Source organism: Apteryx mantelli, chromosome 26 (genome assembly GCF_036417845.1).
Source record: "Apteryx mantelli isolate bAptMan1 chromosome 26, bAptMan1.hap1, whole genome shotgun sequence".
Lineage (NCBI taxonomy): Eukaryota > Metazoa > Chordata > Aves > Apterygiformes > Apterygidae > Apteryx > Apteryx mantelli.
In genome coordinates, this window is record NC_090003.1 from 3,168,549 (window position 1) to 3,193,273 (window position 24,725).

The following is a 24,725-nucleotide window of genomic DNA, read 5'->3' on the forward strand; positions in this document are numbered from 1 at the left end:
AAACTGTTCATACTTTATTAGAAAATACACAGCCAGTAACAAAAGCTTCTGATTAGTAAAATACGAAACTTTTAAATTAAAGGTTTATTTTAACAATCACCATTGGGCATGAAATGGCACATTGGTTAGATCCATTATCAGAGTCAGGGCATGAGATTAAATTGCGTATATTTAATGTATAGTTGGGATTAAAAAAATAAATATTTTGAAATACTCTAAAGTCAGAGGAGGCACAAAAGCCATAGGCATTCTGTGAGGGTGGAGATCGGGGAATGTAGCTTCATCAAAACAACTTATGGGTTTGTGAAAATCATTTAACTGCAGTGTAGCAAGAGAAAGCTTGTGCTGTGCTCTTGGAACCTCTGTTCAGCAGTCCATCTGTTGAGAAATGAAGGTAGGGCAATCTACTTCTAGGCTCAGTGAAAAAAACAGACTGCTGTGCAAATTGTCTTCATTGTCCTGGTATATCAATTAAACCAGCATTTATAATATTTTCCACTCTCATGTAGGTTGTGAATCTCCTGCAGCTGCAAAACAATATCAGGAAAATAAAGAGTGAAAGATGTGTTGTCCTGTCAGCAAAACCCATTGAATGAGAGGATCATTGTTAATTTCTAGAGTGTACTGTGCCTTTTAAGCTAGGTTACCAGCTGCACTGCTATAGTTCTCAAGCACAAAACAAACCAAGAAATGTATAGATGCTGAACTGTGAAATTGGAGGACCAAAAAGGTGAGTAGCTTTGCTGCCTTTTGGGCTAGCTTTTCAGAGCAACTTCCCCTATCTCAGCAAAACTGACCCATTATTTTATATACTGAATGCAAATGCATGATCAGAACTTTCCCAGCTATGACTTCACTTTGTGAGAGCTGCAGATTGAACACAAGGGGGATGCTCAGGAGTCGATCCTTCCATAGGAAGAAAACACTGTGGGAGGAAAGGAAGAAGAATATCACAGTCAACACCAATGCCTAGCATTTATGTCCTTAATGTAACAGGAGGCTTGGGTAGCTTAAGATCAGTGGCTCTCTGTGTCCCTTTATTCTGTCCCTCTTAGTTACTACGAGGCAGTTTTATAGCACCATACAGATGAATAATTTCTCTATGTCTATCTTAAATGGAAAAATCTTCTCCATGTAGGTCTGTTTTTCTGGGTAGCAGTAATTAATGTCAGTTTTCTCCATGGAGAGATCACATATGCTCCATCTCATCTAAGCTGGTGAATTTTTTCAGGCCAGCAAATTCTGAGGCTGCAGTAGTGCTTGCTGTCATTACGGATCTGCCTATTACTGGGACTATCCCTGACTCTTTTTCTGATCTGATGAGCTCTCTCATTGTGACTGCACTACAATAGGCTACAACCTTTTCATACTTGTTAACTTAACCTTTTTAAGTACTTACTTCTTTCTCTCAGCCCCTGCCCAAAGCTGCGGTAGACATGAATCAACGCCCAAAACAAAACAGATTTTATTGCAACAGAAATGCAGGAGCCAGTAATGACAGCAGCTTCCAGAGTGTAAGAATTCCCTTTGCCCCACTCTGTTATCACCTGCAGAAAAATGGATACAGCAATCAGCACCTAGTGCCACAAAACCCTGAATGCTATAAAATGAGGATCAACCATTAAATTGCTGAAAGAAGTCAGCAGATGATAGTAATCAGGCAAAAGCAAACATGGTTGCTTTTAAACTGTCTTGTTTTCCTGATTGCAGACTGATCTCATCTAAGTTCTAGCTAAATGCTTTATGCCTTCTGATCTCAACATCATTAAAGTCATATGAGAACAGTATTGTGTCCAGACTGAAAAAAACAGCTATGCTGGAGATGAGGAAACCAGACTTCATCTCAGTCTCTCTCCACTGCAGATTATGGGATGAAAGTTCTTTTCCCTGGCTGTCATTGTACTGCTATTGTCATATATGTCTGGGGGACTGCTTCAAGATCCCCATTTTCTTTCATGGTTAGCCTAACTACTTTGCCTCTGACATCATGAATGCCTAACCTCTGCTTTTCTGAGGGGTATGACACAAAAAAGATGGCAGCTTGCAATGCAAAACAACTATTTTTTATATCCTGTAGCTATCCACTACACTGAGTGAAGGTTACTGCTCCCATGAACAAAGTATGATCATGCATGTTAATACTAAGAGGAGAGACCTCTGCAAAAATCCAGTACTGAAGGAAGGATATGAAGACCCAGCAGTTCTCCTCCCCCTTTCAGCAGTCCTAGTGATTATCAAGTTGAGATAAAAAAGTACAGTTCTGACCACTTTGATTTGTTAACCTCAGTGGCATATCTCCTAAATAATGGCAGGTTAAGTGTGTCCTGGCTAATTTCAGTGCAATCAATTTGCATCTGTCTACTTAAATTTCACCAGTTTTCTTGTTTACACTGCAGAGGGTTGTTAAGCAGCTGCTATGTAGTATCAGAATCTCTAGCAGCTTTTTCAGAGCTGAAGTAGTTAATGGTACGTGCAGTTTACTTTTTTGCCTTTGAGGTATTCAGATAAAAGGTGCTAAAAAGAATTGTTTTGGAAAAGTGATTACAGTGCAATTTCCCCTGGCAGAGATGGGTATGCATTGCCTGTTAATGCTTTCCATTTCTAGGCTCTCTTGCACATTCATTATTGCCACGTGAAAGCATAAGCAGACCTGGCTATTTTCAAGTTGCTATGTTACTCTTATGTCAGAAGCTACCACCTGTATATTTCTTCCTAACTGTAATACAAGAAAAGCATAGCTACCAAAGACAGTGTGTGGTCCTTTAGAGGCCTGTAAATAATGAAAGAGTCTGATTTGGTTGCATACTTTAATAAATAAAACCCCAAGGACTTGGATAACTGCAGCCATTGGACTTTTATCAGTATCTGGAGCCTATTTTTATGAAGCATGAGAAATACTGGCTGCTATCAACATTTGGGTCCTTCCCATGATGAACCATCTGTTTTGCCCTTCTTCCTCACTTCCCTTCACACATGTATTGCAGGAGGTGCTAAGATGCCCTTATGATAAGTATTTTATGACTATGGTAATCCCTGTAAGATGCCAAACACTGGAGTTCATTGGGCTTGTGCTGTCTCTTGTTTTGCCTGTATCAGGATCAACAGCTGGAGGTGTTGCCTTTAATATATAATGACCTGCAGCCGTGCAGCTGGTCAAATGCTCTGGCACCATCTGAGTCTTCTTGTGAAGAAGGGGAGGCATTTTTGAAGAGCTGTGTATCTTGTGCTGGATGATTTTGCTGCATCTTTCCCTAATCATTCTGGACACTTTGCTAGTTGCAGAGACTTCCACAGCCTCTCCCTGCAACTAATCAGCTCAAGCAATTTGATGTGGTTCCTGTCTGGAAAGTTGATCCTGAAGAGGTAGGACGTACCTGCTGCAACGAGTGGTATGCTCATGAATGAGGCATCATGTTTTGGGTCTTGAGGACCCCATAATGAAGAGAAGGCCTCCAGTCTTGCCCTCTATTATCAAGCAAGTAAGTTTCATGAATTACCATGTAAAGCAGGTAGATGAGATAAACTACTTCAGGTACATTCTGGCTTAGAAAAATCCACACCAGAGGTTTCAGTTCTTTTAGAATCTGTAAAATAAGATGGGATATATGTGGCTTTATAACTGGTTGCTATGTACTCTATAAAGGCTATATATTGTTGATTTTTCCAACAGGATTTTAAGTGTTGGTCTAGCTCAGTTTCCAGTCCCAGTCATAACTTTGCTTTCTACTTGCCTTCTCCACCTATGCTCTTTGGCAGGAAATATGATTTCTGTTTTCCACTGACCTGGGACAGGAGTGATGTTGGTGAAAATCAAAACTGGTGGTTTTATGGGCACATCCTGACAGCTGTGTGGTTTGAACCATCTGGGCACCCTCCTGAGCCCTGCCTTGTAATACTTCCAGTACAACTCCCAGCTAACTTAAATGGATAAGCCGTTGACTCTTCTGAGGACCACTGCATCTAAGCTGATGTATTTTTTCCAGCAAATTTCTTTTTTCATGATAGAGAAAAATAAGAGTATACCTCAAGAACTTACAATTAAATATTTTCATAGCTTACAGACAGAACATGCTTTTGTCACTTTTTTTCTCCAACTTTTTCTCCTGGAGGGAAGTAAATCCCTTGCAAGCTGAAAATGTGGGAGAAGCCAGAGAATTTAACTGCCAGAATAACTGTGTGTCATGCTTAACCTTGAGACTTGGGAAAGAAGAAATGATGGACTGCTTTTCATGCCTGGGAGAATCCCTGGAGCTGGTGGCAGCTTTCAACAATCCTTAACCAGAAGGGCAGGTCTGAGCAAACCAAAGAAAAACAGCTGAGTCACTAGGAATAAAAGCAGTGACTGGGCCAACTGTTATGATAAGATTTGATGCATCTGATCAAACCCTCAAAACCAATTCTCATCCTTCTGCAATGGTCAATGTCTGAACCTCTAACAGAAGCATTAAGGGAAGTGTGCCTCCCCTAAGGGAGTATGTCCATTCCCTGCTGCTGGCTCTGTTTTCTGTGGTATTGCATGGTGCTCCTTTTAGATTAAAAGGGGAAGAAAAATAGACTAAGGTTGAGAAAGAATGGAGTGTGGGTAGGAAATGAGAAGGGGAAGAGACAACAGGAAATTAACAAGATAAAAGGGGAAAAATGGTATTATGGAGCCTAAATTTAATAATGGAGACAGGAAAAAGAAATCCACCAAAGGAAATAGGAGACCATGCACATAAACTAAAAAAAAACAGGGAGCAATCCCCTTATGAAATGGCATACAGCATCAACCCAGAAATAAGGGAGCTTGAGTTGAAGTTGTGTTTTCAGGTACTGCAGTTTCCAGAAAAGACTGCATATGAGGCACTTCTAAGTTTTCCCTTCTATTATGCTTATACTTTGTGGTATTATTATGTAGGTCTCCATATTTTTCTTACCCAACAACCTGAGGAGATGCTGTTTGTGAAAGCACCAAATAAAAGACAATGTGACATGTTACTCTACTGCTACATCGTCTGCAAGAAGCTGATTGTGAAAAGCTTGTCTGAACAGGGTAAGGAAAAGGAGTTTCTACAGTGACCCCTCTGACAAACCATTTGCATTCTCTAGCCTAAGACAGAATCATTTCTTCCTTAGAGGCAAAGCTGCCAGTCTCCGACCAAACATACCTGACTTTTTTTTTAAGGTCCAGTTGCCTGCAGTGAGTGCCACCAGCTACTGAAATATAGCCCTAGCAGTTTCTTTTCATTAGTTTTACATTGCTATTTCTCAGTTAGACAAGGAGCTGTTAACTTCTTCCTCTAGGGAAGGTAGTAGTGTACCTTGACTGGATAAAAAGTAGCTTTCAAATAGTTCTAATGTAGACAGTTTTGAGCAAAGAGGCAAGAATATGTACTGATTCCTAGGACATCTGGTATTACTAGTAGAACTATTAAGAAACATGTTTGCTATTGATGAGAGCATGAGGGATATCATGTATGTTAAGACATGAGACCATCTAACTGAAGTATAAAATGGTGCCTCTGTTAATGCCTGAAGGCAAATCAAGGGAAGAATTCATAAATCTGTGAAAGGCAACTGGTCAGATCAGCCTGGTTTCTGATGGTGGTGGTGAAAACAGCTGCAAGGTTTACACTTTCAATCCTGACAGGCAAACAGACATGGTTCTGGTATCACCCTTCTTTCCATAGCTGATTCAATTTAACTGAAAGCAAAGATCCAGGGATTCACAAAGGTATATGACGAGCTCCTAGTAGGAAACCAAGCTGTAAGATTGCTAACTGCATTCCTAAGTCACATGCTCACAGTTAGTCCTGTCTCCTTTCTGCCAACAGGACAGAAGTTAGTGGCCACTAGACTCCAAAGGCCAGGAGAAGGATGATTCCATGTGACTTCTCACCTAAAGTGAAATTAAGATCCCAGTGCTCGGTGCTATCTCTATTTTTTTTCTCAAGGAAAGCAAACAAAACTCTTACTGGTATCCATGAAATAGTTTTCTGGTACAAGCTAGGCATTATTTCAGCTGTTAGGAATTTGTTTGAGTGGCTACAGCAAACATCCAAGAAACCTGGAGGGAAAAAAAAGTTTCCTTCCCTGTAATATCAGATTTATGTATCTGATCAGCTTTGCTCCTGATTCTGTGATCCTTCCTGGGACAGAGCTCTCAAAGATTTCAAAGGAAGTTCAGTCTGACTGACATCAAAAACTACAATTCAAGTTCACAAATCCTTATGTTAACCTGAAAATTGCCACTTACCTTTGTGATAAAGGACCACTCATCGTTTTGATGTGGTTTCCTAAGGAAATAAGGCCTGTGCAGTCTCCCTGTGTCTGTCTATCCATCTTCATAATAATTTGCAGGACTGTTGCCAGTTTCACCTAACCTTGTCAGAGAGGTAGAGATCTTGAAGATATGTGATCCTATAAGTTTCATGAAAGTAGGTGGTCAGGTAGAGGATGGAGAATATAATAATGTCCCTCAGAAAGGAATAATGATAGCGTGAGATTGTCTCATCCTGTATGCTCAGGGGAGAGACTCAGATCTGTAAGAAACCTGACTTCATTAGTGTTGGTGCTCCTGTTTTCTATTGGGATCCATTTGGGCTCCCTCCCACTTAGCAGTACACGTAGAATAGGATGGCTGTGACTGCCCAGCCTATGATCATTGCTCAGGGTGAGAATCTGTAGTCCTGGAAGGTGACTCCCCTTGCTAGAGTCACTGTTAGCTTAACACTTACTGCGATGATGCTAATGGTCACTTTCAGGCATGCCCAAAGGACTCCTGTTGCTGAGATGATGTTATGTAGAAGGGTGATCGCAGGCAGGCTTGTCAGCAGAACACACAAGCAGAGCTAAAAGAGAAGAGGCAAAGATTTGATAAAATTATTAGTTTAAAACGATACAGTCCACCAAAAATATCTGACACAAAATCCCAGCAATAGTAACTTGGGCAGACCTTAAAGAGCTAACATTTTTTCTCAAAAAAGTGACAGACATCATTCCCTGTATGCCATATTAGCAACAACAGAACAGGGAAGGCAGCAAGATGTGCTCCAGACAAACTATAAAATAATACAGGAGCAAAGTAAGAATGAATGGTGCTGTACAGAAGTACAAACTCTTTCTAAACAGACCTTGGGTTTGGTTCACTTATCTGTAACTTCAGGTTGCTATCTCACCCTTATTATTGTGCTGGGTCTTCCTCCCCTCTCCCATCCCAGTATCATTTTCCCAAATGTAGGAGACAGCTAGCATAGCTGAAAAGCAGTAGGCTGCAATGCTGTGTAGTAATAACCTTTCTTATTTTAGGAGACTGAGTACAATGCTGGGTCAGAGCTTCTGGAAGTAATTGTTGTTTTGGGCAAACTTATTTCCCAAAAATAAGATTCTGTTTTCATTATTTTGGCAGGACAATGAGAAAATATTATGTTGATCCATTTTTCTAGATTTTAGCCAAACTTCCCTAGAGCAAATACCTCGAGATGAGCGTTATTAGGCTAACCTTATCTAAAAGGTAAGACGCAGACAGGATTGCTCTAGGAAGTTAACAGTTGAGCTCAGCTAGTCTAATTCTAACTTCTGCTTAACAGAAAAAAAAAAAGGGAATTTGGGGAGAGTGTTCTATACCTGTGCCTGAAGATCAAAGGTCAACATGGAAAAACAGAGGTTCAGCATGAAGTATTGTGACTGTAAGCTTTCTAGAGCACCGCCCACTCGGAAGGCCATCATGCTTTCACTCTGAATGAGGATGATGGCACAGATCACATCGAAGGAGCCAACCAAGAGAATCAGAATGAAGCGGGCCTGATGGGAAAGACAAATAAGTATGTGACTGGCCACACTGTAATAGGGAGAATCTTTAACTTTAAATCAGTTATAACTGGAAATAATAGAATAAAGGAGTAAGAATATCCAGACTGCCTACTCTCTGCCTACAGAGATCTGAAGTGTTTTAAGTTACAACTAAACATGTTAGTTTGCCATACTGTTAAGTGGCAAAGATCTGGTCATGATTCTGGCCATTTGATGTAACCACTTGGTAATGACTGTAATCTCGTATTGGCTATTTTTGCTTATGTTACCCTCAACATAGTAGTTTTACAAGTGTTGAAGAGAAACATAACCTTTGCACTCCCTGTAATATCACTACAATTTTTAGCAAGGTTTTGCTTGAGTTTGAAGAACAGTTTGAAGAAACAGCTTTCTTTTAACAGAGACTGGCTCTTAACTTCTTTTATGGCATAAACCAACTGGTAGGGGACAGTGGGTTATTCTGAATGCTGTATTTAGTAAGTTTCCAAAAACACTGGTTTGCCTGGGTTGTATCTGTAGCTTTGCTGTCATTCACAACAAATATTTGCTGCTTTAAAGACAGATGAAGTGACAAAATGTCCTTCATCTCTATATAATTACATTGATATAAAAATGCTTATATTAGTATGTCTTATTCTGGCACAGTAATTCTGCTCAGGAAGTGAAGAGAGTTACAGTAATCCAAGTGACTTTTATAGTAGTAAAAAACATCCTTAATCTTCTAGACCAGGCCTTATTTTGAGATTCTTATTTAATATATAAGCTAAAGGCTAGGATACATACCTTAAAGTAATTTGCATCCCTTTGATGCCTGTTTCTTACTAACCCTATCAATCCAGTTTGCTGTAGATAAGTATGTTTAACTAAACTGATACGTACACTGACTAGGCAAATTCTGCTCTGCTTTGATCTTGTTAGCTTGGTTGCAATCCCTTCTATCCAAGAACAAATTTTGGATGACTCTAGCTAGGAACCTCCTTTTCACCTTTGGGAAAACTGTGTGACCATAAAAGGGAAGGACTTCTGAGAAGCACAGCAAGAGGAAGTTTTAACTACAAACCCTAATATTGCATAGGATACAATCCTTATTTTACATTTTACTGTCATGAAACACAAACAAGATAATCTGGAATGACACCACCTCCTCTAGTTCACTGTACCTTTTTGTTTCCTTGCAGCAGGTATCACAACTCTCTTAAACACAATGCTGAATTTACGGGCATTATATCAGGAAAATGAGGCTAATGACCTTTTTTCCGCATATGGGCTCGGAAGATTCCAGTTCAGTTACTAGGTCAGATTTATGACTTTGAGCCAGTCACTTTATAGACTGAAATCTGAAGCAGAGTAGGTTAAGTGAAGGTAATACCTTCTGTGGTAGTCCTGTGTGAATAAAATTCTATGATATTAATGATACTTTCAGATATTACCATAAAGAAACCCTTAAAATTGCTTAGAGAAACAGATGTACCATTTTGGAGAAGTGCACATTCTGTGACTTGGCAGGAATAATTCAGCCTGATTTTTCTGTGATCAGTGCCCTTATCACAGATGCCTTGCCTTTCTAAGATCTTCAGATCCAAGATTTGGAGAAAAGCAAGAAGACTAACCAGGAGTTTTGGCTTCTGTTCAGCTGAGAGAACTGTGAAGTTGACAATGGATCGAAACATCACTAGCAAGATGGAAAGAACAAAGACAACGAGTTCCTGGCGATTCTCCTGCAGAATTCCTCTAGTCACGTAGTATACACAGGACACTGGAAAGGAGAAAGAAAGGTCATTTACCAAGCGAACACAGATTGCACGTGGTGCAATTTTTCAATATGCTTGATCCAGAAGACAAAATGGTAGTATCAAGACCATGTAACTTAGTTTCCTCAGTCAAGAACATATCTTTATTCTTACCAAGCAGCCTAAATCAGATACTTAAAATCAGATGCTGTGAGTATCCTCCCCTGTGTTTAACATAAAATAAATTAAATAATTGGTTAGAATTTGAGATTACTTGTGAAGTGACACCTTGAAAATAGCAACGCATTAACTCTCCAAATTAATTGGCAGTTGCAGTATATTTGATTATATTATTTGAATATTATATTGAACAATATATTGAATAGTGTATTTGAATTAAATGAATATACTGAAATATTTGAAATAAGTGAAGCAACATTGTTTTTGTTAAAGAAGACACCTGAAATCACATAATCTTCCCAGTGAGAGTAATTCAAGTGACTAGCAAGGGATTTACCACTCATGCATACACCTCTACAGTATTGTTTGTGTGGCTCTGACCACTACAAAGGGCGAGTGTGTTGAATTCAAACATTAGACAGATCCCTAACAGTTTATTTTTGTGCTGAAATTTTGAACTTTCCTCCTCCTCCCAAATTTTAGTCCAGAAAGGAATGGGTTCAGGAAAGTTCTGAGGTTATATCATTACGAAATATGTCCAAAAGAACCACACTTACTACCACCATTAGCTGTCACTGTTCATCTCTAAACATCAGTTCTGACAAAGCTTAAATAAGAAAAAGGCTTTCCTTTTGCAAGAACAGGAATCAGCCCTTTGTGCCTATATATGATGCTCCTCCAAACACCAATTCATTACCTTAGACAAAGTACCAATACATTTCTTTTTCCATAGTGCTACTTTCTGGATTCTTCACATCAAATTATTTTTTCTAAGGACACGTGGACAAAGTGTCACAAAAGCTCCCAAAGTTACATAATGACTTCAGTTTCTCTGAAGAAACTGTCTAGTGAATGAACTTCCTTTTTCACTTCTATTAACAGTAATTGAGACAACTGAAAATGATTAGCAAATTAAGAAGTGACTCGTGTGGGGTGGTTTTTTTCCTGTATGCTTATGACCTTAGGAAGACCTGATAGATTTAAGACAGTAATTGTTTTGCAATTTCAGCTGCTAAAACAGAAGTCTCTACAAAACATCTGCAAACAGATTTTTTCTTCTGAGTGTTAGTTTTTTGCAGATAGCATACACACATTTCTGAAATAAAGGACATGCCCTTGTTTTTTGGAAAGTGAACAACATGTGTCATCAAATTAAATCCAAAATCACCTTTGAAGTGACTATTGCTAGTAGTAAATCCAAGGGATTATTACAACCAGGGAATTCATTTTTCTTTAAAGAACTAATATGGACATCTTGAATTCTGTCAATCTTTGTCTACACTATGAAAAATTTGGTTTTGGCATGTTTATGCAGGTTAGCTTACACATCTTAAAATCTCAAGGTAAGCCAATTGCGGTTTTAATATGTTTCTTGCATGATGTTATCTTAATCAACTAATGTATTAAAACAATTAAAATCTGAAGTAATGTGTTAAACATACACTATTTTTCCTGATCCACACCAGAGGTTTGAGAGAGGCATGCATTTCTTCTCATGTTGTGTATTATGAAGGTTCTTCATTTTTCTCTGAAGCACAAAACAGTGGTTGCTAACAGACACAGTGTAACAGATTGGAGATACCAATGGTCTGTTCTAACATTACAATTTTTGTTGGCATGCTGAGTCTTGTGTGAAAAGCTGATAATCAAACCAGAGTTTTGGAATAAATTAAAATTTTGTTTGTATGTGTCTAATGATAGAATCTGGAACAACATCTATTGCCTTTGTTCTCTTTTGGTGAAAACATGAAAGCTGGTGAGCAATGATTGCTCATGTTCAACATGAAGGCCAGCTGTCCTTTCTAGATGGTGTTGGCCAGCTAGCTAATAGCCAAAAGCTGCTAAAGTCACTGAAAGCAACTTCCTAAAATAATTGCTTTATTTATTTTCATTTTTTAAAATATATTTTCATGTTACGTTTCATTTGTATTTAATATGAAAGGACCCAGGAATATAAACATTCAGTTTCTATTTAAGCTGTAGTTGGAAATATCCTAGTAAGCCTGGATTTTGCTTCCAGTAGGATGAAAACTTTTGGACAAAAAAGGACTTAAAAAAAGAAGAGGTCTTTTCTTTCTTTCATTAAAATATTTCAGGTGAAGCAACATCCTTGCAGAAGCTTAGAAAGATGATATATTTTCTTATGTTTCAGATCAAATTGCGTATGTTTGGTTTCTTGTAATGTAAGAAGGTACCTTGAAACCAACTACAACTCAGAAATGAACACGTCAAGAGACACACATTCTCTGACAAGCCTTTTGGACACTTCTGAATTCCCCAGCAGATTACAGCAAAGACATTAAAATGGTAAATAGAAAGCTCTTTCTGGCATAGCTGAAAATTCAGTAATCTTACATAAAGTGACAGCTGTCCAAAAGCAAAATTATTACTACAACTGCCTAATGAAACACCCTGAAGAAAGCCAATTACAGCAAAATATCCTAAAACCTGAATAGTTTTTCATACTGTTCACATATGAACGTGTTTTACATGATACCAAATGTATTATCGATCCTTTTCCTAAAATACTGCTTGGAAAAAAAAAAAAAAAAAAAATCAATAATGGCAAAAGCATCTAGCTTGTAATGCTAAACTAGCAGAAGAGTCTGTGTATAATATATCATGTCAGATGGAATGAAATAAGAAACTTTGGTTGCTCCTTAATTACTAATTTGCGGAAGAATATATTTGTTTTAAAAATGCCAATAGTATGTGTCTTACCAACTCCAACTAACTGTATAAAAGAAATGGTGAAATCTTCCTCAGTTTGTTGAGTGAGTGTCTCAATGGTGAGCCCTATTACACTCAGCAGAGACAAAACAGTCACACAGAAGTAGATCTTGACAGGAAATGATAGCTCTGAACAAGGCTTTATCTGTAAAGAAAGAAAATGTTTTAAACTCATAATCTGCTATAAACTAGTTGCTCTTCCATAAGATATGCTTTAAAGCAAGTTGGTTAAATGACACTTACACTTTCCACTGTAGGGCTGGCCTTGCAAAAAGGAAGGGGAACTCTTTACAGTGGAATAGAAGCTCCAAAACTGTTGAGGAAGGGAGAACTCTAACTTTATTTGGTAAGTAATCTCAACCTAGATTTTCTGGTTTAAACCTATAGACTGTAGTCCACTTTTCACTACACCTCACAAAGGGCAGAATATTGTAATTTATTTAATTGTAATTTATTGTAATTTCATCTCCTGAAATGAAGATTTTTCAATACCCACAAATTTGCATGTCAAAACATAGCAAGTGGTGTTCAGCAAGTAACTTCTCCCACTAACCATTCACATAGTCACCCTTATCAGGATTTTCAGCTCTAGAAAATCATAGAGAAAGGTTTGCCCTTCCAAGTAATGCACACAGGATTTGAGTGAGATATGTTTTTTTCCCATTTATCCCAGGCAGCATAAACCCTGGAGACAGCTGAACTACTGATAAACAGCACCATGCTAACAAAAATACTTTATTTCCTTTGATGTCAGCAGTAAGGAAAAAAAAGCTTCATCAACAGGTATATGGAGCTAGAGAGTCACCTGGAGTCGGGGCTTAGCTATGACATGGTCGTTGCATCACAGAGTTGTTTAGTGATTTCCTCCTGATGAATGTGATTTTAATATATATTGGAAATGTTTCTTATATAAAGTAACTTTTGATGAATTACGTATTCTCTATTTGAAAATAAGGTTCTATTTAAAAACCAACTAACCAAACAAAAATAATTGAGTACCTGAATGAAAGTGCTTTTTGAATGGGGGCTAGGCTGGCAGTGAATAATTCAAGCTTTTTAGTGAGTTTAATAACAGCTTTGCTTAACAAATCAGTTGTATTGAATAAACAGCCATGAAGCCTAAACATACACTAGCAGTTATAAAAACAGTGACTAGCTAAAAAATTCTAGTAAAACCACATTTAAAATAACCACCTGTAACCCACTGTTATACAAGCACAGTTAATGCCAGAAAACTTAAGGGTATTTGAATAACCAGGCTGTGCTTTTTCTGAGCCGTGCCTTTTGCAGTAGTAAAGAAACAACAGTAAGGTGGCAACTATATATTTACATTTAAATATTACACAATTTCAAAGGGGCACGTCGGAAAGAAACATGGTTCGCTCCCTAATTTCCCCGGTTTGCTTCTTTAGAAGTTTCAGTAGGAGAAGATACCCTAACGAGCCCTCGCTTCCTGCGGGCTGTGCAAGCAGTGCGCGCTGACAGTGACTTCAGCGACAACTTACCAGAGAAAGCGAGAAAACCCTTTCCTGGGAGCAGTCCACCCCAGGACAGCCAACGTGCGGGGCCCCGCCCCTCTGCTCCAGCTCGCCCGTCTCCGCGGGGCAGCAGGGAGCGTGCGCGGCTCCGCCGGCGGGCCTGGTGCCCACAGTGGGCGGCCAGTCGCCGTGTGCCGCTCGGATACTCACGGGGCCGCAGGGAGTGGGGATGAGCTCCCGGTGCCGGGGTATGAGGTTCGGCAGAGGAAGGGCTGCGGTGTCGCTAGGGGAAAAGAGAGAAGGTCTTGTAGCGACCGCGCGCCCCTGCGCCTGGGGTGGCCATCGGGCAACGGCTGTCGCCGCCGCCCTGGGGGCGCCCGGGGGTGATGTCACCCGACCGACCCTCCGCACGGCCGGCAAGTGAAGACTTCCTGCACTCCTGCATGGACCGTACCAACCAGCGGCAGGTGAGAGGGGGGGCGCACCAAGCTCCTCCCCCCTCCCCTACCGGTGCCCCCGGGTAACAAGGAGGGAGAGCGTGGAGCGCTGCCGCCAGTCAGAGCTTGGTACCGCCCAGCCTCCATCCCCAGTGGCACGATACGCTACGGGTCACCGCTAGGGTCAGGCCTCGAGGCGCAGCTACCTATTGTCGGCCGGCTCCATGGTCACCTTGACGCGTTCCCCCTCCGGTAACGGTACCTACATGGCTACAACGGCCGGGCTCGGGTTCTGGGGAATGCTCGCACTTCCGGGGGGGGGGCTTGGCAACGGGGATGTCACTTCCGTGTCCCGAGTGGGCCTGAGCCGCTGCTGGAGCGAGCGGGCGGCAGCCTAGCTGCCCCATAAGCAGCGGAGACAGCTGGGACTTGGGTGGTGAGGGGGAACATCACCACACAGCGGTCGGGCAGCAGCAGTTGCTCCCGCGGCAGACAGTCTGTCCGCACGGATATAATAGTGCGTTCTCTTCCTCTTACTCCTCGGAGGCGTGTCCTTCCGTGGGTGTTTTCTCCGTTGCGCTGTGCACAGCTGCTAAGTTAAAATTATTTTCCTTCGCTTGGCCTGGTGGAGGAGCTGGGTCAAGCACTGCAACAGAAAACGATGCCCGATGGTTCCCATTTACTTTGATAAACAGGTCTGGATTGACTTGAACACCTGTGAACATTACTGTTTTTTGAATCAATCGTTCCCCTTCGGTGGACTTGCATTCCCTATAATCTGTTTGCTTTTTTTTCTGCCAAATGATCATCCTGTACCCCTACAGTCCCCCCTTTGACCACCTGCCGTGATAATTAAACAAATAGTTGTTGTGACAAAGGTGGCACAGGAGAGGGCAGCGCTTCACACGCGCGCAAATTAGTATGTGCTGTAAAGAGGCTGGACCGAGATCACTGACTGCAGTGCTGTAATCTGTGTATCCCCATCAGAGCGTCAGTGAGCAGGTTTATTCCGTTGTCATGATGGTTTTGGACTGTTGCCTAGCTTTTATTTGAACCAAGGTGAAGTCTGGGTGTGTGCTATTCGTTACACCTATAACGCAGAAGCTGTTTTTGAAATCTCCACTCCCGGGGGCTTGCTTGCCCCAGGAATCGCAAGCAAGCAGGTCTCTTATGGGGGCAGTCTGTATGGGAGCCAAAAAACTCATTTAACTCCAGAAGCTAGTTAACTTGGTTGCTGCCTGCTCTGGAAGAACGTGCCCTACTGCGAGCCTTCCGGGCATGCAAACGCCTTGACGTGTTTCCGTGCAGAATGCGTGCACACACAGCTCATTCCCACGGTTGGTTTGATTGAGGCACTTTTCCACGGAGGCATATTCACCCTTGAAGAACAGCTGGTCCCAGGTGAGCTGCTTTTCCTGCCGGGGGGGCTCAGGGGGGATCGGGGGCTTTTATCTGAGCAGAGCTGGTTACTGAATCCAGTTCCTGTGGGGTGAGCAAGTAGGAACAGAGGGAACGTAGCCCTAGCCGTGGGCAGGCCGAGGCTGCTGGGCCGGCCGTGCCTAGCTCAGCCCCTCTCCGCAGGGTGGCGGAGGAGGGATCGGGCCCGAGCCGAGCCATCGCCGCGTGGGCCCGCGTCTTCCCCCCGCGCGCGCACTCCGGGCGGAGGCTGGCCGGCCGCGACGGCGCAGCTCGGTCGGCCCGCGGGGGCGGGGCCTCGCCTCCCCCGCTCGCGGCGGCTGGAGGCGGCAGGCATGGCGCGGCCGGTGAGCGGGGGCCCTCGCGGGGGCGGGGGCGGCCCGCGGGCAGGGTCACGGCGCCAGCAGCCCGCGGGCGGGGAGCGGCCGCCGCGCCGAGGGTCGCGCCTGGAAAAGCCGAGGCGTGGTTTGGCCGGGGTAATCCGGCAGCGACAGGGAGTGCTTTGTTTCTGAAAGCACGCAGTTAGGGGCTCAAAAGCCTCCGGAGGCTCTCTGTGATATCTTATGTGATTTTTGCACTGGACTGTCAGGTTTCCACCTGCAAGAGAGAAAATTAGTCGTCAGACTCTGCTGCTGTTGATTCAGAGGAAGATTCAAAGCCTGTTATAAACAGGTGAAAGTGCTGTTTTTTAAAGAGCACTTACCTCGTAAGTGTTGGCCAAGCTCAGCTTGATCTCGTCCCTAGGAGGGAGATGTCCGTGTTATTTCCTTTTCTAACTCGCTGCAACTGTAATTTTCTTCTCTGAAAATCCTTAGGTCAGAAAACCAGGGATAACAGGTCAAAACTGAAATAGTATAGCACTGCTCTGTGATGGTCTGTGAGCGTGAATGGAGAAGGCAGCTCCAAATACGCAGTGCTCTTGTTGCTTCTAGTGTGTTTGAAATGGTAAGATCAGTTCTGAGATGCTTTGGGACACACAGAAATATGCGTGGAATGTGCCTGCATGGTAGTTGATCCTGAATTCCTGAGGAGGGAAGTTTAGGACTGAGTTACTAGGAATGTAACTGATGTACAAGAAAGTATTAATCTATTTAAATCTTCTTTTAGCATTTAGAATCTTCTTCTTTGCATAGATGTTCCTAGCTTTGAGATTGTATTTACAATTTGTGTTCCTAAATATCTTAGGTGCCCTCATCCTCATATAATGAAACACTGTTCAGATTTTCTGCTTACTTGGGATGGTGATTTCTGTGCCTTTGTCACTTTAGCAGCAATGTTTGGATGGCCTGTGTTGCATGATAGTAGGTTAAGAGGTATGCACACAAAGCTTTTGTTTGTTTTTTCACCATTGGATTAGCCTTAACTTCTGAAATATTTGCAACATTTTTGAGCTTTTATTCTTCTGTGCAGGATGTAAGACTGACTGTAGGGTTCTTTGGGGATATTGTCAAAATAAGATATCTGTCCTTGTAGGTATATACAAGGGATGAGAGATAGGTGTAGCAAGGACTTTCTGCCTTCACTGTTATATGGTGGTCATTACAAAGTCTAGAGCATTTCTAATGTTAGACAAATGAATGCAGTAAGGAACTATCAATGTCATACATGTAATGGTGATTGTCAGAATCTGCTAAGCTATATAAGAAATAATTAGACCTTCTGAACAAAGGGTGTCTGTTTTGAGGTCAGCTGCATGACAGAAGAATTTTGTATTAAATTTTTTGGAGTACCTGACAAACACTTGCAAATGAATATATCTCAATAATAAAAATATTCAGTATGCTTTATGAAGGACTGTGTGCAAAAACAGAGTAAACACAGAATCAGCAGTGCTGGAAATGATGTGCTTTATTTTCACTATAAATTGTGTCTTGATGAAGTATATGTAATTTTTAACAGGTACTATATCTCCTCTTTCATGTGACGACTTTGTCTTTTGTCGCTGTATCTGTTATCTTTAATTGTGTTATTTTGGTTGTAGGCAAAAATCTCTGAGTACATTAAACAGTTGTGTTGTTGGCTTTTTCTATTTTCAGCACTCCCTTAAAAATTAGGGTTAAAACTGCAGTTTCTTATGAAAAGTTAATTTAAGTGAATACTATTATGAAGATTTTGGAAACACATCATCAAATAATAACCTCATCAAAACAATTTGATACCCAGGTTGGTTTTGAATCTGGTTGTTTTTATCTCTTGCCTTTTGATTTTTATCAAAGTCGGCTCTGAATAGACTCTTCAGCATTCTCACTCTGTGCTGACTTTTAAACAAGATTACTATGTGTTGTTAGAATTGGGTGAAGACAGCCCACCTGGCTGCCCTTACTTAATCTGTAGGTCTGTTGCAGAAAACCTCAGTGAAGGTCATGTCTGGAATGTTTCAGGGCCCCATTGTAATATTGTTCAGTGCTTGCAACTGGATTTCCACAAGCTGCCCTCATCCTTACATCTCTGGAGTTTTGAGGGAGGGGGACACAACACACACCTCCCCTTCAGAGAAGGAGAATTTGTTTGCTTTTAAATTGTTTTAGAAAATTGTGTTGTTGTAATACCCTACATGTTGTCTATTTCTTGTTTGTTCTCTTCCTCTTTTACCTACTATACTTTAGTGTAGAATGTTACAGTTTAATTTGAAAACATTTCCTATGGAAGAGCTAGTGCAAAGTGCAGTGAGCATGCTCTTCTTAACTTATGTTTCTTCTGCATTTTATTTTTTGCAAAACTTGGTGTTTCTTTTCTTCTGAGCCCTGCAGAAAACAATCAGTGACATCCTACTGCTGTTACAATGAAGGGGGTAAACTGTACTTGGGACCTGATGTGGATTAGGAGTAACCTTTTTCCTGCAGCCTTAAATTTCAGGGGCAGTTTCCCCATTTTGGTCTACTGACTGGCCACACAAACAATTATTGTTGCAGGAGTGAATGAAGGAGAAACTATTTATTTCAGAGGCATTATGAGCTGGTGCTAGTTTTGAAATGTTCATTAAATTGTGGCATCATTTCCACAAAAGCACTGTACAGATAGCTGTCATTTCTATATATTTATGCAGTCTGGCTGGCAGCAAGATGATGTTTGTTCCCATGAAGGCCACTTGCATGCAGTGGGAAATAATGTCAGTAATTCAGTAATCAAACCAAGAAGTAAGTTTGAATCTGATGCAAGTTTCCAATGAAGTAATCGGTACAGTTTTTCTCTTCCCAGTATGACTACTCTGTTAAGAACTGAAGGGACAAAATTATTTTTAAATAAAAACTAGATGCTTAAAAGCATTTTCAGACAATGTCATCTTTTATTTTCTTCACCCATAAGTTCTTTGAGAAAAGGTTGATACTCTGTTCCTGTTTTAAGCTTGAAGATAATGTATTTCCAATAAAATTTGAGCTACCAGGAGCAGAAAGGAAAAAGGAGTTTGAATGCAGTAGTCTTATGAATTTGATGTCTTCATGCATATGAAAATGGGGAGTTGTCAAATTGGTTGGTAATTAGCTACTTCTTGTACAGTCAGGATTTGTATGAGTCTCTCAAAGCTTGTACTCCATATGTATTTTTTTTTACCTTTACTACAATTTTTTTATTTCTAATGTAGTAAAGATTAGAGAAGATACAAAGAACAGTGTAAAATGCACTGCATGCTGTTTATTCTTGTGAGCTGGAAGATTCAATGTCCATGTGTAATCCAACAGAAACAGTCTACCATCCACTGCCACATTTTCATCTATTGGTAAACATCAACTGCTGGTTGGTCTTAAGGGAAGAAGATTGAATTAGTCCCAGATGAAGAACTCTTTCAGTCAATTTAAAACCTTCCAGCTGATTTTAGACAGCAGGTCAGTAATTTGGGGGCATGGGTTTTTCTTCGTTCTTGATCACCAGATTTTTAGTTGCTGTTCTGCTTGCTGCCATGTGTGGAATCAGTGATACCAGATATGATATAGCAGTGCTGCTGAGGCTGGGCAATTTGTTGTGCTTAATTGCTTTTGGTTTTAATAGAGCAGTGTAAACAGAATAATTACTACCAAAGTTGTGATAACAGTAATTGTTTTGAATGTATAGAAGTATTTTTTTTTTAAGACCTGAAAAAGGAGGAATCAAGGATCAACTTTTCTTATCAAATTCTCCTAAAGAATGCATGCCCTCCTTTAAATTGACTAGTTTTCTCTTAAATTGGGTTAACCTGAGTATATAGATTAACATGAATGTGTCAATAGGCATTGTATCTCAGTGTGCTGTGAGCGTGATTTACTGATAACAGTAGTGGAAAAGGATAAGGGAAGAGGGATGAAGGCCTTCTGTGCATGGCTGTAATAACAGAAATATAATACACGAGGAATGGAACTTTTCAGTGTAGAGTAGCTGCTGTTTAGGATACTGAAACTGACAGTGAAATTTAACTCTTCAGTATGTCTTCATGAATTTTTGGGGGATGTTGCACTGGACATTAAAAAAGCATGAAGAAAAGTGTATCATATTCACCTTAGCGAACATGATAAAATAACATAAATTCAGGGCAAGTTCATTAGCTGCTGTTAGAACTCCTATATTTTTGCTTACCACTCATCATTTCCTGTGCTGCCATTGTTCAATATGCTGTAGTGTTATGGTCTCATTTCAGACAACTTTGCCTAGATGTCCATGATTAACTTCCAACTCGAGTATGTCTTTTTAACTGTGAAAGGTTCACCATTTCGTTCATCCAACAAATGTGATTATAGATAACAATATTCCAAATTTAATTTCCCCTGGTGCACATTTGTCGCAGAGCAAAAGAGGTTCTGTCTGTCATTTCTTTCTCATCTGTCTCATTCTGTTTTCTTTTGCTCCTGAAACACAGACTTCAAAATAGAAAGCAATAAATATAGTTATAGGTTTTAATGTTGCAGATAAACTGCTCAGGTGCAATTCTTTTCTCTCATAGTATGGACTTTGAATCTGTTAGCATTACGATGCTAACATTACATGACTTCAGAAGAATAAAGGTCAGGGTGTGTTTTTGTTGTTTTCTGTACTGTTCTACTGTAACTCACCAAATTCACGTAACTTGTAAGAGGGGAAACCTCTGGTGGCAAAAGATCTAGTGCTGCCTTCTGTCAGATTAAAAAAAAAAAAGTATGAATTATTGCAAGTACTAATACTGAATTACAAGATATAACTACTACAGTAGCAAAATAAGCAACACTGCATTGTTTAGAAGTAATTGAATAGAGAACAAATCTGTATGGAAAACTCTTTCCCACTTTGTTCACCTAGTTCACCTAGTTACTAGGACAACAGAAATTAAATGAGTGTTTACTGGAAGTTATAGTCCTTGATTACTGATAGCTCACTTTAACTCAAGGTGATGGTAAGAGGGTAAGTAGTACTAAGGGTACATGCTTCAGCCCAGGTTTCTGAGTTACAAAGATTTTTCTGTAGCGGTTATAAGGAGACCTTAGACTGAGACAAAGATGACTGTAGAATCTTGAAGAAGAATTGATTATAATTGAAAAGGCTATGTTGACATACTTTAGATAGAGAAAGAACTTAAGAACAAAATGTCTTTGTGTGTGTGTGTGCATGTGCATGCTTAGAATAAAAAATCTCTTAGGTAAGTTCTTAGTCCTTCATCTTGGTATCATGGTCATATTAGCAGGGCAAAACAGTCTGAATGACAAGCTACAAAAGTCTTTGCATCTTCAATAAACTGACAGTGAAATGTGGTGGTTTTGCTGTGTTAGGGATTTAAAATGTCATTATGTTCAGAGCTACATGTTATTTTCCCTTTTCTTCTTTTTTTCATTCTCAGGCAGAAAAAGTGGAATAGACCACATGAAGAAGCGTCTGAAGTTTGTTTTTTGCAAGATCTTATTTGGAGGACCAAATACACTTTTACAGGCCATTGGAGATGAAAGATTAATTACATATTTTTGTTTTCTTGAAGCGGCACTGTATACTTAGTCAATATTGCTTTGTATTAAGGACAAATGCTAGTTTCTTAAAGTCAGCATGTCAACTGTAGCAAGTACTCAGACACTGGAGGAATCTAATCCTCCCCTCCTTGAAGAAAAGCCAAAGGAAAAAGCATTATTTCAGTTGGGCTCCTTCTTTGCTAACAGGAGTGAAAAATTTGTAATTGCTAGGAGTGATAGTGTACCGGAGGAGAATGTTCTGAAAATAACTATCACAGAGACTACAGTCATTGAGTCAGACTTGGGCATCTGGAATTCTCATGCTCTCATCTACCTCACTTTGTGGTTTTTCTTCAGCTTTTGCACTCTTTTTCTTAACAAATACATTCTTTCATTACTGGAAGGAGAGCCCAGCATGCTAGGTAACCCTGCCTTTCTTTGATGCTTTAATTACAGTGAGATATTTGACAATTCCAGATCCTCCTATGTAAAGTTGTGGGAGTAAATGGTTCACCCGAAGTGAAAAAGACCTTGCTAGGTGATGTTGGGGGTGGATCTTGGAGCTGGGAACTTGTGAGTTGTAACCTTGGCCTGTAAAGGGGGTTCTGACACTGTCCCTTCCTCCCCTTGTCCCTCTAGTTTCTGAAAGACAGGATGAAACTTTGCTCATAGAGGAGCTGTAAGATAGTGTTTGAAAACTAAGTGCTGGAAAGAAAAATGTAATTAAATTTTCTGTTTTCTGTGTTGTAGGGTAGTGTGAGGCTTTTAAGAAAATCAAGTCTCAAGTTAATTGTTGATAGTCTCCAGAGTTCTTAATCTTAACTTGTTTGTAGCAATGCAAAAGTTGCCTTCATGTGACCACTATTACCTGGTGTGCTTATTTTGCTTTTTTTTTTTTTTTTTAAGGGGGAAACAAAGGGCATTTTATCTGTGTGCCAGGTTTTATATGTATATGCCACCTTTATGTTTTATTCTGCTGCCTTGCTGGTAGATGTAGAAGTAAAAGGGCTTTTGCGCAAATTCGTAAAATTTAGATAGCGGTTGCCATATTTCTTAACTACTAAGAATACTACAGATTCTCATGTTGCTTGATTCTTTCTGTTTTCATCATCTTATGATTTGTTTTCCCCATCTTTCTTTAGGTGCTGTTCAAATGCTTTCAACCACCTTCATTGGCTGTATTAAAATGTTTGTTCCATGCTGTTTGTACCAGCACAAAACACGCATCTCGTATCCACCGAATTTCATTATGATAATGCTGTTTGTTGGATTAATGAGGTAAACAGTTAAATTTTTCCTAGCGATTTGTCTGGTTGCTTCATTATGTTCTTCTGTACAGAACCTACGTTTTCATGGCTGTCTTCCTTTTGGGGCTAGTTTAGCATTCCGTCACAATTAGCTTCTTTTAAGACATACTCCACTTTCTAACATCGTCTTTTCATTTGCTGTTATTTCTGTTATCTTTTGAGGCTGACATTTGTTTAGTATAATAGCATATATTATGATGTAGCTCTGTTCTGTTGCCTTTTCCAGTATTTTGCCTCAAAGGTGATTACAGACTGTTAATATTTACCTTTTAAAAGTAAATATTTGCTGTATGCTGGGATAGCATCAGTCTGTGATCTAGGAGAGAATATATGGTTTGATTTTCCTCTACACTGCAAAAATGATATAGGATAACGGCATTCATATTGATTCAGAACAGCTTTATCTTAATAACTGTGCAGCCTTGCTGATTAATTTCATGGTTTAAAGTATGAATAAATGTTCACCATATCTAACTTACAGTACAGATGGATGGCTGCAAGTGTTAAAGTTTCCTTAGCAAATTACTGTTTATCGGTAGAACTGTATTAGCTGATTTTAATTTAAGCCTACTGAAAATTTTAGCTTAAAACACTGTCAACTGAGGCTTGATTACAGAGTGGCTTAAAAAGTAAGCTTTATGGATTTTGAGGTCTACTGTACATCCTTACAAACGGCACATAATTGCTTAAGTGTGCCTTCATTCATGCTAAATAAGTATGGATGTTTAAGCCACTGCAGAAGGGAATAGATCTGATGCATTATACTTTGCAGGTGCTGTGGACTGGAAGTGCGTAGCTGGTCAGTTACTGCAGTTCAGTAAAGCTACCAAGTTTTGGTAACTTGATTGCTGGCTACACCCATCCATATTTTTAGTTACTGTAGCTCAGTTTTATATATTATTAGATAAATTACAGTGTAGTTCTTTTCTAGGCTGGATATCTAGAAGTAGATGTTTAAGCATTATTTTATTCTCTGCTTAACTTCATGTGTTCTTCTCTTTTACAGATTTGCGACGGTAGTGTTAGGGCTTGTCAGCTTGAAAAATGTGGCTGTTTCGTTTGCAGAAACAGTTAAGAGCTCTGCACCTATTTTTACTGTTATTATGTCTCGAATGATATTAGGGGAATACACTGGTAAGTACTTCACTTAAAATGTGATCGCTTTGTGCAGTGCTGTGGGTTATTTGGTCTTGGCAGGGAGATTCTGCCAGAACGCGGTAAGTAATTTGATGCAACTGGAAGAATTACTCTGTTTGAACACAATAGGTAGAGTACATACAAGTGAAAAAGGATTTGTTTCAAGGCAAGTGTGTAAAGGCAATTTTGGTTTGAAGTTCTTTTCTGTCAAGAAATACCATTGCAGCTTTAAATAGTTCTGTGTGTTCCTTTTTCTGAGGATAGCTTGCTGTTCTGAATTTAAAAATCCTGAATTTATTTACTGGGTTCACTCTGTGGCAGAAAAATAAAAGCTGTCTTTCCACAGTTCAGATCCACAATATAATTTTCTTGTGATTGCATGCTTGAAGCTATTTGCTTGAAGAGATTTTGCTTCTAACCAATTATAAGTCATAGCAATAATACAGAAGCCATTCACAGCTTTTCTGCTGCAAAGCCCAAATGGCGGAAGGCTGAAATACGCCAGAGGAAGACTAGTCCAATTACAGAGTGAGCAGGGTGAATATTATTTCCTTCTGCCATTTGGTGACAAAGATGAAATGAAAACAGGGATCAGTCCATTTTCCTTCTCCAAAGTAGATATTTTCATCAGTCAGTA

General features: G+C 40.1%; 3 protein-coding genes across 20 annotated transcripts in view; 2 read left to right on the plus strand and 1 right to left on the minus strand.

The window, feature by feature from the left end:
- Window positions 1–558, plus strand: part of NADK (NAD kinase) — a 30,882-nt gene extending 30,324 nt beyond the window's left edge. Inside the window, exon 12 of one of the 2 annotated variants that reach the window (XM_067311065.1) lies at window positions 510–558. In XM_067311065.1, the coding sequence (XP_067167166.1) occupies window positions 510–516 (7 nt within the window). In that variant the 3' untranslated portion in view covers window positions 517–558. The remainder of the gene's footprint in view (window positions 1–509) is intronic. The other variant, XM_067311064.1, reaches the window with a different exon arrangement.
- On the minus strand, window positions 1–14,662 carry LOC106485733 (uncharacterized). Of its 7 annotated transcripts, none has more exons than XM_013944173.2 (9): window positions 14,553–14,662; window positions 14,120–14,192; window positions 12,423–12,576; window positions 9,402–9,547; window positions 7,606–7,782; window positions 6,717–6,830; window positions 3,498–3,584; window positions 1,400–1,547; window positions 1–527 (listed from the first exon to the last, which is right to left on the minus strand). In XM_013944173.2, the coding sequence occupies exons 1-9, from the start codon at window positions 14,570–14,572 to the stop codon at window positions 502–504; spliced, it is 945 nt and encodes a 314-aa protein (XP_013799627.2). In that variant the 5' UTR covers window positions 14,573–14,662; the 3' UTR covers window positions 1–501. The 7 variants fall into 7 exon arrangements, with proteins under 7 accessions (XP_013799627.2, XP_013799626.2, XP_013799630.2 ...); XM_013944172.2 differs by having other exon boundaries at window positions 1–925; XM_013944176.2 differs by lacking the exon at window positions 3,498–3,584 and having other exon boundaries at window positions 1–925.
- The window catches only part of SLC35E2B (solute carrier family 35 member E2B), a 20,656-nt gene continuing 10,136 nt past the window's right edge, over window positions 14,206–24,725 (plus strand). Inside the window, exons 1-6 of one of the 11 annotated variants that reach the window (XM_067311067.1) lie at window positions 16,862–17,925; window positions 18,809–18,899; window positions 19,443–19,586; window positions 21,542–22,066; window positions 22,787–22,922; window positions 23,958–24,085. In XM_067311067.1, coding sequence (XP_067167168.1) covers window positions 21,742–22,066; window positions 22,787–22,922; window positions 23,958–24,085 — 589 coding nt within the window. In that variant the 5' untranslated portion in view covers window positions 16,862–17,925; window positions 18,809–18,899; window positions 19,443–19,586; window positions 21,542–21,741. Of the gene's footprint in view, window positions 14,377–14,695; window positions 15,748–16,069; window positions 16,110–16,253; window positions 16,469–16,861; window positions 17,926–18,260; window positions 18,900–19,345; window positions 19,587–21,541; window positions 22,067–22,786; window positions 22,923–23,957; window positions 24,086–24,725 lie in introns of those variants that run through there. The other 10 variants (XM_067311071.1, XM_067311070.1, XM_067311069.1 and 7 more) reach the window with 10 other exon arrangements.

Bases quoted from the DNA above. Each gene is read 5' to 3' on its own strand.
- LOC106485733 (XM_013944172.2), bottom strand. From the start codon at position 14,572: ATGGAGCCGGCCGACAATAG. The intron at 9,548-12,422 runs GTAAGACACATA...TCTCCTTTCCAG, and splicing joins TATACAGTTAGTTGGAGTTG to TGTCCTGTGTATACTACGTG. The intron at 1,548-3,497 runs GTAATTCATGAA...ATTTTTCTGCAG, and splicing joins TCATCTACCTGCTTTACATG to GTGATAACAGAGTGGGGCAA.